The sequence below is a fragment of the Argentina silus genome, assembly GCF_951799395.1.
Source record: "Argentina silus genome assembly, chromosome: 10".
In the NCBI taxonomy this organism is placed as follows: Eukaryota; Metazoa; Chordata; class Actinopteri; order Argentiniformes; family Argentinidae; genus Argentina; species Argentina silus.
This window is the reverse complement of record NC_139664.1, coordinates 7,425,924-7,440,713: the sequence shown is the minus strand read 5'-3', so window position 1 is coordinate 7,440,713 and position 14,790 is coordinate 7,425,924. Positions and strand designations below refer to the sequence as shown.

Below are 14,790 nucleotides of genomic sequence, written 5' to 3'. Positions count from 1 at the left end.
ACACATGGGCTACACCACGTCCAGACCTCTAACACAGGAATGTACCCACAGAGCAAATGGCAGGCTCTAGAAAAGCACAACCCATCCAAATGATTTATGACCTCTGTGGTAGGGAGTTGGGCTTTTTTTTTTCTCTTAACTCATCTTTAGAAGCGGGCAGACACACACCCTCCTGCTCAGACTCCTGTAGTGCTGGCCTACTTGCACAGGTACTCTAATGCCTCAACACTGTTGTACCAGACGGTTCCACAGTGGCCTCATTTATCATTAGGAGCCCAGGCCCAGTTCCAACAATCCTGAGTCGCTTCCTCTCCTCTCCTCTCCTCTCCTTGTCTGGAGGAAAGACAGAATAGAAAGCAAAGCAGCGAAAGGCTGAAGTGGCACTAACACCGACTTCCTCTCCTCCTCCTCTTCTTCCGTAGGCACCGCATCCCAGCGAGTGAGGGTGGAACCGGAAGTGATGTCCTACCCCGGCCAGCCGGTGAACATGCGCTGTGCCTTCTCAGACGTGGGAGAGATCCAGCTCACACAGGTCAGACAGAAGGGAACCACATCATATTTAATGTTCTATTAAATTGTTTTCTCGTATTCCCCTTTTTTTGAGGCTTCCCAAGTGCTTCAGTACAGGTACAGTGTTGTCCAGTTAGGCCAGGGCCCTCTTTTAAAGAGATTCCTATCTCAATGGGATTCAATGGGACTAATGGATACATAGAAAATCAATACAAGTGTAGACTGTGTTCTGTTGGATACACTGCTGGTCACGTATGTCCTTGTGCATATACGACAGTATAACCCATGCATCTCCCACCCGTTGACTGTGCCTGTGTGTTCTTCATGCAGGTGTCATGGATTTATGAGCCCAAGGAAGCCGAGAGGATCAACATAGCAGTGTACCACCCTAAGTTTGGGGCCAGTTACCCCGCCTCGCCTGTGAAGGGCCGCGTGGCCTTCACCGCCAACCCTCCCACCCTCGTCAACCCCTCCATCCAGATCTCAGAAGTCAAGATGACCGACGAGGGCAAATACATCTGTGAATACGCCACTTACCCCAGTGGCAACGAACAGGGAATCACCTCGCTGGTCATGCTAGGTGTGTGTGTGTGTGTTTCTGTGTGAATATGTGTATTGATGTATTTATGTATTTCTTTAGTATCTGTGTGTATGTGCATTTGGGGGGGGGGGGGGTGTGTGAGTATCAACTGCCTTTTCTGTGTGTAAGGATCTAAAGTGCTCCCGTGCCTGCCCGCTCTCTCTGCCCTCCCCAGCAGCAGATTAAAAGCCTGTCCACAGAGGCTTAATTGATATTATAAGTAGTATTGTCAGATCAATTGTGTTCTTGTTAATGCATTGGAACCATTGCTCTAACCTTGGCCCAGTCTCCGTACTCCCCTGCCTCCCCTCCTCCCTCCCCTCCTCCCTCCCCCAGGCATCTATTGATCTGGCTGTTTGTCATGCCTGGTGTCAGCCCCTGTCTTGACCGCTCCACTTTGATCCTTTACCAACACAGGAAGGAGGGAGGGAGGGAGGGAGGGAGGGAGGAAAGAAAGAAAGAAAGAGAGGGAGTTAAAGGCAGAGATAAAGGGTCTGGGTTTGTTTTCTCTGGACAGGTGGTAGCTTGTAGTCATTTATCAATGGCGGTACTCATGATTTTTCACTCCTTTCTCACTATGTCTACCTCTTTCTCTCTCTCTCCCCGACCTTCCTTCCTTCCTTCTCTCCATCAGCCAAGCCCCGGAACTCCGCCTCCCCCGTGACGGTGGTTGCAGAGACCAAGCCGGTCGTTGTGGCGCGCTGCGAGTCGGTCGACGGTCGCCCGGCAGCCCAGATCACCTGGGTGACTACTGTCAACGGCAACAGCACCACGGTGTCCAAGGCCGGGGCGGACAACACCGTCACGGTAACCAGCGAGTACAGGATGGTCCCCATGGCAGCAGACAATGGCAAAGACATCAGCTGTCAGGTGTCCCACCGCACGCAGCCCAAGGCAGAGAGCTTCCAGATGAAACTGGCCATCGAGTGTAAGACCACACACACACACACACACACACACTAAATGAAGTCACTAACTTCCACACACACCGCACACACCTTCAAATCACAATACAGCTCTTAAATGGTTATTTTTTCTGTAGGTAGTCCTTTTTAATTACATCTGTTATGTCCCCTTCCCCCCTCTCTCCCCCTCCAGTCCCCCCTCAAGTGACCATCGTGGGCTATGACAATAACTGGTACGTGGGCCGTACCAATGTGGTGTTGACGTGCCAGGCTACAGGGAACCCCATCCCCACCACTGTCACCTGGAAGGCGTGAGTAGGAGTCTCTCACACACACACACACACCTCTCTCTCTCTCTCTCTCTCTCTCTCTCTCTCTCTCTCTCTCTCTCTCTCTCTCTCTCTCTCTCTCTCTCTCTCTCTCTCTAATTAGCACGGTACCACGCAGGTCCACGGTCCAGAGCTATAAGCAGCATGCCTATTATCACCACAGGCTAGCTCTTATCGTGATTATGTAGATATAGGTATCATTTCCCATAATGGACTCTGCATAATGGAAGTCCAATGTCCTCACTCTATACACAGATCAGTCATTTATATAATGGGAACAAAATGGCTAAGTTGAAAGGTCACCTGGGGAGTTGTTTGGGCCAGGTTCCAATCCTCTTTGTATGTCTCCTTAACTTTTCTCCCTTCCCCCATAACCACTGATTGGTAGTGAAATGACTGGAGAGCTTACCTTTCTCCTCTCCTCTCTCCCCCCTCTCTTTCTCCCCCTAGTTTAACTGGGGAGTTGCCAGACACGGTGTTGATCAAGGAGAACAAGCTGACCGTGCTGAAGGTGGACGAGGCCGTCAACTCCACCTTCGTGTGTGAGGTCAAGAACCGCCTGGGCACCGGCAAGGACCAGGTCACAGCATTAGTCAGAGGTGAGCGACCACATACACACTTACTGTACAACACACACACACGCACACACACACTGCACACTGCACCCTTGGGTGTTGCATGCATATACACACACACACACGCACCCACACACCCACCCACACAGACACTCTGCACCCTTGGGTTGCACCTTATTTCAGACACAGTAACATAACAACGCAACATTGGCACCGTCCGACACATGGACTCTGTGGGGCTGCAGTGTAGGGCTAGGGGATCCAGCTGCTCTGTCCCTATCTGGGGGTGTGGTGGTGGTGGGGTGTGTGTGTGTGTGTGTGTGTGTGTGTATGTATGTATGTGTGTGTGTGTGTGTGTGTGTGTGTCGGTTTGTTGGGTCTCTTCTTCTCAAGTGTTTTTTTTTTCTTTTCCATCCATCCATTATATCTATCCATCTTCCCGTTTTGGAACCTTTATCACCTTCCCTCGCTTTGGCATGCACTCCTCCTCGCTCTGTTCATCCCTCCTCCTCGCTCTGTTCATCCCTCCTCCTCGCTCTGTTCCTCCCTCCAGTATGGAGGTCAGGGTCTGCTTCTCCTTCTGTGTGTCTACAGGGTTCATGGGTTGGATTTCTACAGCACTTCTCATGAGGTGTCGCTTCATCTGCTGCGACAGTCAGCGGAGGAGTGTGTGTGTGTGTGTGTGTGTGTGTGTGTGTGAGATCCAGGTGAGTCTTTCTGATGTAAATGAAATGATGTGTCCCTGTATGAGTAAGAAGACTCATCGGTCGAGTACCATTGAACCTTGATATGCCTGCTGTAGGTGGCTCCTGCAGGGCTGTCATTCACTGCCAAAGATGAGTTCAAAGGTCTGATGGACTTCATGTTGTTCAATATCTTCAAGATATTTCAAGTCTCCAGATACTGGCAACGTTTTTATTTTCCGATGACATTGAAGTGAAGGGGATTAAGAGCTCCATGACCTTGGTGTGCGTGTGTGCGTGCGTGTGTGTTTGTGTGTGTGTGTGTGTGTGCGTGTGCCTGCGTGCACGTCCCCGCCTCACTGTCGCCACTTTGGGGCGAGGCTGTTCCTCCATGTTCGGTCACCCGTGGACACGGCCATTTAAATAAAGAACACTCCATCCCTCTCTGGTTTTAGCTCTCCCCTCTAAGGGGTTTTAAGCCAGCACCTTTCTCATACAAAATACATCCACAACTCCTAGTCTGCACTTTACCGGAAGTCATTTTGTGCTGACACAGGGGAATGTTGGACCTAATGGAAAAAAAGTGCATCTCTCTGGTGGCAACATTTTTAAAAGCCACCCCTCCCCCCCCCCCCCCCCTCTTCTTCATTCCCTCCCTCCCTCCCTTCATGTCCCACCTCCCCACGGTACCAGCATCCTCTCCAACACTGCTCTGTAGCATAAAGGATGTCACCAGGCCCTCTGTGTATTATAGACAGGAAGGACTGAGGGATGGGGGGGAGGGAGGGAGAGAGAGAGGGAGGGTGGGATAGGGACACAGGGGATGGAGATGGAGGAAGAGAGCTAGAGAGGGGGAGGGGGGGAGACTGGGGCAGAGAGAGAGAGGGTAAAAGAGGGAGAGGCTGCTGTTAGAATAAAGACCATGGGAACATGCAGGGGATAAATCTGTACACCCATGCCAGCCCACACTGGTGGGAGGGAGGCAGGCAGGCTGATGGCATTTAAAACCCCTATGGCAATATACTGTATGGCACTGCATCCTCTCTACCACTATCACGCCCTCCTTTCTCCAACTCTGTCTCTCTCGTGTGTGTGTGTGTGTGTGTGTGTGATTTAGCATGCTGATAGTGCTCTGAGCTGGGTGCTGTTGTGTGTGTGTGTGTGTGTGTGTGTGTGTGTGTGTGTGTGTGTGTGTGTGTGTGTGTTGGCAGTGTGTGTCTCTCTCCAAGCCTCTCTGAGCGGATCAGTCAGCCTCTGCTGCTTCAGCTCCTGGCTGCTTCTCTCCTCCTTCTTAACTCTCCTGTCCTCCCTCTATCATCTCCCCCTTCTCCTGTCCTCCCTCATTGCTCCTTCCCACCCCCTCTTCACCCTGTCCTTTCTCTCTCTCCCCTCGCCCTCCCCCTCTTCGTCTTCTCTCCCCCCTTCTCCTCTCTTGTCCTTCCCACCCTTCCCCTGTCCCGTCATCTCCTCCCTCTTTTTTCTTCTCCTGCCATCTCTCCCCCTCCTTTCCTCTACTCCCTCTTACTCACTGTCAGGGAAGAGGAGGAGGAGGGAGGGATGAACCGAATGCGTAGAGAGGGAGGAGGGGGAGAGAGAGACGGAGCGAGGGAGCACATGAATGCAGGTGGAAGGCTAATGTAGGCTGGTGGACACTAATCTGGTTGTGTGTGTGTGTACAAACAGGGCTAAGAGGGGGCGACAAGCGTGAAATGGGCAGCACCTGTCGTGTTGGGGGTTCTATCAGGACCCCGCTAGCATGCTAGGCTAGCCCCCCCCCCCGCGGTGGTGACACACACACACACACACAGAGCTTCCACAGAGGTGACCTAACTGGCTGGCTCTGCTCCGTCTGCCTACGGCCCCCCCATAGTTCCCGGGCCACTGGCCATTAGCCCCAGGCCCTGTCCTTTAAACTGCCTGCCACCGGGGAGAGGGGCCGGGGGGGAAGTACATGACTGTACCTCCCAGAGTCTCCTCACAACCTCCCTCCTCCCTCCCTCTCTACCCCCACCCCCCCTCTCTCTCCATTCCTCCTGCTGCTTAGTCACGCACAGATTTAGTCTAGCATGGATTCTCTCTTTCTCTCTCTCTGTCCGTCTCCTTCTGTGTCTGTCTGTTTTACTGGCTCTGTCGTTTTATCCTTTCTTTTTCCAATCTCCTCTCCTTCTACATGTCCTTCCCCATCCTCTCTCTCTCTTTCCATCCATCTCTTCTCCGTCTTCATATCCTTCACCATCCTCTATGTCTGTCCGTCTCTATCTTCTCTCCTCCCAACCTCCCCTCTCTCTCTGCTCTCTGTCAGTGTGCCTATCAGTCTCCTGCAGTGTTGTACTGATCTCCCTGCTCTCTCTCTCTCTCTCTCCCTGCTCTCTCTCTCTCCGTCTCTCTTAACTCTCAAATACCAGCTCACAGCCACTCTGAGCTGGTCTCCCTTTCCCTCTATCTTAACTATTAAATACCAGCTCCCTTAATCGCCTACTTAGCTCTGTGGATCCTGCTCTTGCGTGGACACAGCCCCTATTGCCTCTCCAATCCCTCTTCCCCCTACAGTGGTGTCACATCCAAATCGCCCCCCCCCCCTCCCTCCCTCCCTCCCTCCCCTACACCCTTTTCAAATTATGTTCCTTCATGTTTGTCCCCTGTCAGTCTCTCTCTGGCCATGCGTTAACAGCAAGGGAACAGATCTAATGTTGTCAAGGCCCCTCCAGCACTGACTGGTCCTCTGCCCGGCCCCTGCTTCTCTCGTTAAGACATCCAGACCCATTCAATAATTAACATTCAGGACGGAAAACAGACTGCTAACCCGCTCTCTGTGAATAAACATCCAACCAGTAACTACACTAGCTATGTATCTTCCCCCGAATGTACTGTGTGTATACACACACACACACACACCACTGTGTATGAAGGGTGAGTGTATATGGCAAGGCCCATTTCCTTAAAGTTGTAGTGTGTGTGTATGTATGTCTGTGAGTGAAGGATGAGTGTGTGAAGGGTTGGTGTTCATGGCAAGGCCCATGTCCTTAAAGTGTGTGTGTGTGTGTGTGTGTGGGCCTGCATATCACTGGGAGGCTGCAGCAGACTTTACTTCCGCCCCATCTCTCTCATTACTCGCGGTCACTTGGAGCTTATGGTCGTGCTTGACGCAATGTATAAAAAGCATTCTGTGGTTCTGCCAGGGGTTTTTGTGCTGTGGCTTCGCATCAGCAGAGTGTTCTCGGTGGCTGTCCTGATGTGGGAGGGGAGAATTGAATGCATTTGACATGGCACAACTCTCCTACGCCTTATCCTGATTCCGATTCAGAAAACTTGAATGTCCTCAGAGAGGCAATTTGTTTCGCAGCAGCAGTTCATAGAAATACAGCAGACAAGATGAAAGACAACCACAACATACACCGATATACACAGGCTAATAAAGTGCATGGGCATATTTAGTGCAATGTCTTGTTCAGGTGCATGATTGCTTTGGGGATAAAGGAGTTGTTTTTCTCTGTTGGTTTTCACCCTGGGGTATGACCCAAGGGGAGGAGTTGGAATTCAGGGTGGAGGGAGGCGCGAAGAGTCCAATCGTTGTTTTGCCTTCTACATGGCCAGAGTCCTGCAGAAGGACAACAGCTGTTGTTGTTTCTTCCCGATGATTTCCCAACATAACCCGACAGTCTTGACTATCCGGTTGCTCCGTGCCACGTTCACATTCCCCGACCAGCAGGTCAGGCAATAACTCTAATAATAATAATAATAATGTTTACCCAAGGCACTCCACTCAGAGAATGCTCCTCTTCCTTGGCAGGACTGGACTGAAGTGGCCTGGGCTTTAGATACAGTACCGTCTATGGTAAAACGTGTGTGTGGGGGGGGGGGTTGCCGTGTGTGTCTGTGTCTGTGTCCGTGTCCCATAACCTTTACGATAGGTATGTAACTCAGATCAGGATACTCAACCCCATGTCCTCACCTTAACCATTAGGAGGATCAGAGAAGATCTGACCCTGGACCGGTGCTAAAGGGCAGCTTCCACAGTACCTACTCCTCCCTCTCCTCCTACAGCCTCTGTTAGCTCCTCTGTGCCCCACTGAGAAGCAGCGGGCCCTCTGGGTCTCCAGAGCAGCTAGAGGTGCAAATGCACTTCCTGTGTATGTCTGGAGGGCACGCAGACGCCCCGTCTCACTGGGCTCTGTGTGAATGGAAATGGTTAGCTACTGCATCAATATGTGGAGAGGACGGGAAAAGGGTGTGTGTGCGTGTGTGTGTGTGCGTGCGTGCACGCGCGCGCACGTCAATGCAGTCTTGATGTTTGAGAAGTGAGAGATGTGTGGCGAGGGAGGGAGAGACGGAGAGGAGTAGGACGGAGTGGAGGAGAGGAGGCAGAGATGAAGAGATGGCAGCGAGGTAGAGGGATTTCAGAGGAGATGAAAGAGAAACTATGTAGCTGAGATGGAGATATGGATTTGGAGGCGGAGGAGGAGGATGAGAGGAGGGATAGAGAAGGGATAGAGAAGGAAAGGGGGGAAGAGAGAGAGAGAGAGAGAAAGGAGGATAGGGGTAGCCGGCAGTAGCAGGTGTACTGTATGAAGTGAGAGCAGGGGAGGAGAGCGTGTTCCGTGAGCAGTTGGCCAGTTGGTCATAGGGGACCTCTCCACAGCCCTGATTTAGTCATCACTCTCCAATCCCTGGGGTTTCGTACCCCCCCCCCCCACACACACACACGTACACACGCACTCCTTCCATTTCCCCTACCGCTGGCAGAGTGGGCAGAGTACCACAGGTAGCTAGGCTGCAGTGAAATAAACCTTGGCTAAATCCAAGTACTCTGTAAAATGGCTTCCTTTCGCTACCGTTTATCCCATTTTCTTTGTGGTCTGACTGGATATGATATGAGAGCAGCACAGCAGGAAAGCCTTAGCCTTCCATTTGGGCTCTCGTATAGTACCTGACTTGACTCTGTCTAGTCCTGTCAGAGCATAGAGGACATCGGTACTGCACAAGGTATCTGTGAAGACACAGAGCTATATATATATATTTTTTTTTTCCCTGGCTGCCTTTTCTCTCTCTGTCTCTACTGGTGATGCGCGTGGTTACATTTATGGCATTTAGCAGACACCTTTATCCAAAGCGACTTACAACGAATACATTTGTCTCAGTAAGTGAGTCATCTATCCATCAGTCATCATAAGAAAAAGTAATCTACGCTAGGACCAGGGGCTATTGGCAGTCACAATGCTAGAAGAAGGAATAATTACTTTATCTTTTTCTTTTTTTTGTATTCATTTAAAGCAGACAGGTAGGTAGTAGGCCACTGTGTGCCTGTCTGCAGCCCCCATGTGGGACTACTCTACTGGAGATGAGGAAGCACACACACACACACACACTCCATCCGGCCCCTTACAAAGGTAGGCACACATTAGGAGAGGACCACATCTGTCCCCTGTTCTACATTTGTGGCTCGGAGGAGGAGTTGTCATTCTGCTGTCTCGCTCTGTCAGTCAAATCACCACCACCACCCCTCCTCCTCTTTTTCCCCACATCCTCTCCTCCATTCCATTCCATTTCATCCATCATCCCCCTTTCCTGCATGGCCACCACCTGTCCTGCCCTCTGGCAAACTCCCTGGACGTGTGTGTGTGTGTGTGTGTGTGTGCGCGTGCACGTGTATATGCGCGTGTGTGTATATGTGTGTATATTCTTTTGAGCGTACAGCCATTTGTGTGTGGAGTGAAAATGGAGAGAACCTGCACACTGCGCTCCCACCGTAGGGAAACGCTGTTTTGTCGCTGCAGAGACGATGCGTTTCTGAGGAAATGGGGACAGGAGCAGCTCAGAGGGAAAGGAGGCAATGTCAGTGACGAAAAACACTGCTGTGCACGCACACACACACACACACACACACACGTCACACACCATACAGTACAGACACCTCAGCAGTCAAACACCCACCACAAGGAATACGGTTCAGACCAGCACCACTGACATCATCCAACCCCTCCTCTTTTTCTCTCCCTCCCTCTTGTCCTTGTCTGCTCTCTTGTTCTTGCTGTCTCTTTCTTTCATCATTTCTTCCCTTTGTTTACTTCTCTCTCCCATCTCTTTTTGCCCCCTTTCTCACTGTCATACCCTTTTTCTTCCTCTCCTCCCTGTATTTCCCCCCCCCCCCTTCATACAGAGCCCTCAACGAACCCCTCCAATGTCGGCGTGGTGGCGGGGGCTGTGATTGGCTCCCTGCTGGCCCTCCTCCTGGTCGCCGCCCTTGTCGCTGTCCTGGTCACCCGCAACCGCCGGCAGCAGCAGGGTTACCGCGGCAACGGCAACAACGACATCAAGTCCCGCATCTTCGGCGGTGGCAAGAAGGCGAGCAAGAACGGGGCCGGTGCCGGTGGGAGCGGCGTTGCCTGCGGCAACAACAACGGCCCCATCTATGTCTACAGCGAGGGCTCCGACCATCAGGGCCTGGCGGAGAAGACCAATCACCATCAGCCGCTGCACATGGGGGGGCGGGAGGAGGTGGCGGCCACATCCCCCACTGCCCAGGACATCCTGCTGAGCGGCGAGCTGGACGAGGCGGAGAGGAGGAAGTTTGACGACCTGGAGGACGAGGAGGAAAGGTACGACCACTTCGGAGGGGGAGGGCCCATCCTCCAGCTCCGCCCCCCTCATGATGAGGACGGCATGATGGGCGGTTACATCGATGATGACATGGAGTCCCAGAGGGATGGCTCGGTGATCTCGCGGACTGCCGTGTACGTGTAGAGGAGGAGAGAGAGAGAAAGGAAGGAAGGAAGGAAAGAGGGATGGAGCGAAGGAGGGGAAGGAAACTTCCTCAAAACGATTCTGCGTTGTTAGGGTTCTCACCCTGGAAGAGAAATGAATACCAGTTTTATTTTTTAAATAGATTTCAAATATATGACCAACCACAAAGCAGGAAGATGACCTGAATGAACTGACTGTGGGGGGGGTAGGGGGGGTGGGGGTGGGAAGTTCCAAATGAAGGACGAGGGTGCTGTGGGACTGTGGTCTCTGGTCCCAACAGAAAGAGAACTTGATCATTTGTCGTGTCGACCAAAAAGTAAACAAATAATCATCAAACAATCTGGCTCCCTCATTTTGCTAGCGCCGTCCGCTAGCATCGGGACCTGGACTGATGGCTCCTGAATGACGAGACATTGCAGCAGGGACAAGGAGAGGGAAAATGGTATCTCGATAGCGCCTTGCTAGCCAAAACCTCTCTCACTAACGTATTCACTATTATCTTCACTAAACACACACCGTACAAATGGAAAACCGTGTCATGGTGATATGTTCTCCCTGCTATTCCCAGCCATCCTTTCGGGGACATCTTTTACAGTCTACAGTCTGCGTTTCTTCCATGACGGGAAGGGAGGGAAGGTTTGCAGGGAAAAGTGGTCAATGTTGTTGAGGAAAGTAAACGTGTGAAACTCTGCTGCAGTAGTCCTGCTATTTGTCTCTCATATTTCTTCTCTCTTTCTTTTTCTCTCTCCCCCTCTACCTCCCTCCCCCTCTCCCTCCCTCCCTCCCTCCACCTGCACTGTAGTCAGTCATGGGATTGTCTGAAAGTAGAAACCATGGAAGGGAAGGGAGTGTTGCAGAAACAAAAGAGTGAATGAAAGAAAGGCTGATTGAGAGGGAGGGAAGTGAGCTCGGAATTTAAAGTTTTCACCAAATCGCACGCACAGTAGACAGTAAACAAAAACAGAGGGAGGGAGGGAGGGAGAGAGAGGGAGTGAGCGGTGTAAACAAGGCTGGATGGAGAGAGGGAGACAGTTGGAACAGCGTGGCAGTTTGCTCGTCTCCGGCCTCGCTCCTCCGAGTGCTCCTGACAAGAGGAGTTTGATTGGTAATGAGGCGTGAAGTCGGTCCGCTTATACGGGACCAACAGATTGCCGCCGCTTATCGTTTATGACATGGCGATTTTCTCTCCTTCCCTCTCTCTCTCACACCTTGTCGATCTCTCTCCCTACCGCGCTCTCTCTCTCTCTCTCTGTTTATCCGGGGTGTGTGATTTATCCAGGGAGTGTGGAGGTCAGGGAGTATTTCACTGTTCTGTACATGTCAAACACCCCACTTACCCCTGCCTACCAGGCCTGAACGATCGAGCCAGAGAGGTGGAGCCCTGCCCTGCTCGCTATACTGTGCATCTCTCAGCCTTCATGTTTGATTAGTAATGTCTGCTCCTATACTAGAGTGTGGCCCTCCGTTAACATGTAACACGTCACCCGTACGGGTGTCACATGTTTCACTGGCATGATTTCATATCTGCGTCTCGATTAACAGATCAGTTAGATCAAATGAATTGATTTGGCCAAGCTAGGCGTTCCATCCACAGGGGAGCAGCAGTGAACAACATTGACTAGAAGACAAAAGGTCATGTGGTTTCTCTGTATGATGCTGCTCCAGGGGTGATTGTTTGTCTGTCTTTCTAACGAGCCACTGGAGGGCTTTCCAAGCAAATGCCTCCAACAACTACCGTACTATACCGAACATCGCTCTTTCACCAGAGGCGTTTGTGTGTGTGTGTGTCTTACTAACGAGCCACTGGAGGGGCCTTGACCAGGCATCTTCTAGGAGTGCCCTCTCGCTGCCCTGATTCACCGCTGAATCGACCAGTTCACACGTCACCAATCATGATTCACCTTTGAATCATCAGGTTATCAGGGCTCTTATTGGCTGCCCTGAGTGTGCCACAAAGACGCTGCCTGTTTCCTGGTCACGGCCCTCCCGTGGTGTTCCATGGCTGAGGGCAGGCAAGGTGTCCCTCCGCACCACTATCAATGCCAATTGAACCCTGCCCATTATACTGGGTCATGGCCAATGGGGATATATATATTATATATGACACACACACACACTGTATGTGCGCCTGGTGAGAGAGGGTGTAGTATAGTATATGGGGGATATTTCCTTGTGATATTAGTTAGTTATTGACATTCTGATGAGAGAGAGAGGAAGAGGGAGAGATCGACCCACTGTACAAACCATTAGTCCCCGATAACGTGAGCACACCACATCAACTATAGATTCATTGTGTTAGGGTCTCAGCCTATGCCATAACTCTGGCCTTGATTTGCAGAAATACTACATACAGTACACGCACACACAGTGATGTATGTCTTATTTTTGCACTTGTGTGTAACACCGCTACAGGATATATCCACTTGTTTTAATCCTGTTTGGATGGAAGTGAAGAAGTGTGTTGTCTTTGGATAAATATCGATGGGGAAGGAAGAGGGGTCGGGAGAGTGTCGGTTGTGTGTATATTTTGGTGTAAGGTATCGGTATACTATATTATGTAACCATCTTTATTTTTCCTGTACATCTGTGTAAAATGTGGATATTTATCAAAGTGTAAATACCAGATTTAGAGTCAGGGTGGAGTAGTGAGGAAGAGAAACACTCACTTCCTCGTTGGGACAATGGAAGAGTTCAATCATCTCAAAACCACGACTGCACTCAGAATGTAACCGCTTTGAACAGATCAAACCTTCAATGAAATGGCAAACAGAGTGGTGTAGGATACAATGTAAGACACACAACTAACTGAATCTAGTTTATCTCAAGACCAAGGTCTGATCATTTTTTGAGATATGATAATTTTACCCAGGAGGCAAACTAAAATGACTGCCTAAATCAATTTTCTACAGTATCTTCAAACTTGATTTGGGAAATAAGCTGCACCCTGTCCCAGCTGTGCGTGTGTGTGTGTGCGTGTGCGTGCGTGCGTGGCTCAGGGGCTTTGGAACATCTCTCACTGCCACAGGGCCCTGCCCCCTCTGTCTCTCAACAGGGGTGGGGATGGTTGTTTGAGGAAACGTTACCGTATTGTACATAGTTCCCTGCAGCTCACAACACATGCACACAACATGAACAGAGAGAGATACATACACACAGAAACAGCTTGATTTGCCTCTGTATGCACACCACAACAACCAAACTGTACAGTAACCACCCACGAGCAGCTGACAACTCTCCCTGTCATACACCCCCCCCCCCACGCACACACTCTTCCTTCCCTGTCCCTTTTTAGAGAGAGAGAGAGAGAGAGAGATATTCCTCCTGCCTTGTGTCAGCACACACATACATGAGCCACCCACTTGCCCAATGTCAGGGATTTAGAGAAGATGCTTTTAGAGACAACTGTTCTGTTCCCCTCTCGCTTGGCACTGGATTTAGAGCTTTCTCCACAATAAAAAATGCTAAAATGCTTTTGGAGAATCACAAATTCCCCTCTTCCATCTTAGAGTTTTTTTTTTTTTAGCAGTAAATATTTGAAAGGTATAGATTTTTTTCCTAGCTTTCATCAGGCACAAAGTTGAGTTTTAAGGTGAAACACCTATTAGAAGATGTTCCTGACCTGACTAGCACAAAAGTTGCTTTTCAAAATTAAAAAAAGAATTAACAAAAAAAGAAAAAAGGGAAAATGTTCCCTTTTAAGAAAATCCAACATATTCCGCTGGCTCCCCCTGTGTACATAGTATAAATATATAAATATCTAGCAGAAAAAGAATAACTAATTTATGGTGTCACATGTTTGTGTATCTCTCTGCGGCAAGCATGAAGGAGATTCTCCTCTTCTCTGTCGACGCTCATTTTACAGTTTTTATCTTTTCATCTCTTTTTGCAGTGCTTTATAATTTATGTTTTGGAGTGCTTTATTCTTGACTGCTACGCTGTGATTCTACGCTGAACAGGCAAATGTGCTTCTTCTACTGTTCAAATGGTGCACACTCAAAAAAAATCTTACCACGAAATGTGCTTTTATTCACTGTTTGTTCTTTGTGTAAAATTTGTTTATTTTTTATTTTGGAGAAAAAAATGTTTTGAGAGTTGCTGTCACGATTTTGTCAAGTCTTTCTATTTTGTTTTTTTTTGTATTTGGTTGCTATTAAAGTTTTTCTTGATTTTTCAAATGTTGCCGTGTGGTATCTGTTTCCTGTTTTCGCAGGTGTCACGTGAGGTCAGTTAGTTCACCCTGGAGTTAGACTGAACGTAAACTCTGGTGATTCATTCACACTGCTTTAGATTTATAGATTAATTGATCAGACAATGAAGTCCCCCTTTCTCCTTTTTAGTCTATTTCCTTTAATCTCGGATAGATAGTTCCCTCCTTTATACAGCTCTCATTTTGTTGTCTTGGTGTGTGTCTCGTTTCGGTTGAGATAAAGCGTGTGTGTGTGTTGTCAACAGGGCCCTGATAACAGT

At 49.8% G+C, this 14,790-nt stretch overlaps 1 protein-coding gene across 2 annotated transcripts in view; it reads left to right on the top strand.

Annotated features, from left to right (window-relative positions):
* Positions 1–14,790, top strand: part of LOC310810892 (nectin-2) — a 61,278-nt gene that overhangs the window by 23,941 nt on the left and 22,547 nt on the right. The window contains exons 2-7 of one of the 2 annotated variants that reach the window (XM_083678794.1): positions 423–532; positions 841–1,090; positions 1,725–2,018; positions 2,189–2,306; positions 2,775–2,923; positions 9,740–10,361. In XM_083678794.1, coding sequence (XP_083534920.1) covers positions 423–532; positions 841–1,090; positions 1,725–2,018; positions 2,189–2,306; positions 2,775–2,923; positions 9,740–10,323 — 1,505 coding nt within the window. In that variant the 3' untranslated portion in view covers positions 10,324–10,361. Of the gene's footprint in view, positions 1–422; positions 533–840; positions 1,091–1,724; positions 2,019–2,188; positions 2,307–2,774; positions 2,924–9,739; positions 10,362–14,790 lie in introns of those variants that run through there. The other variant, XM_083678795.1, reaches the window with a different exon arrangement.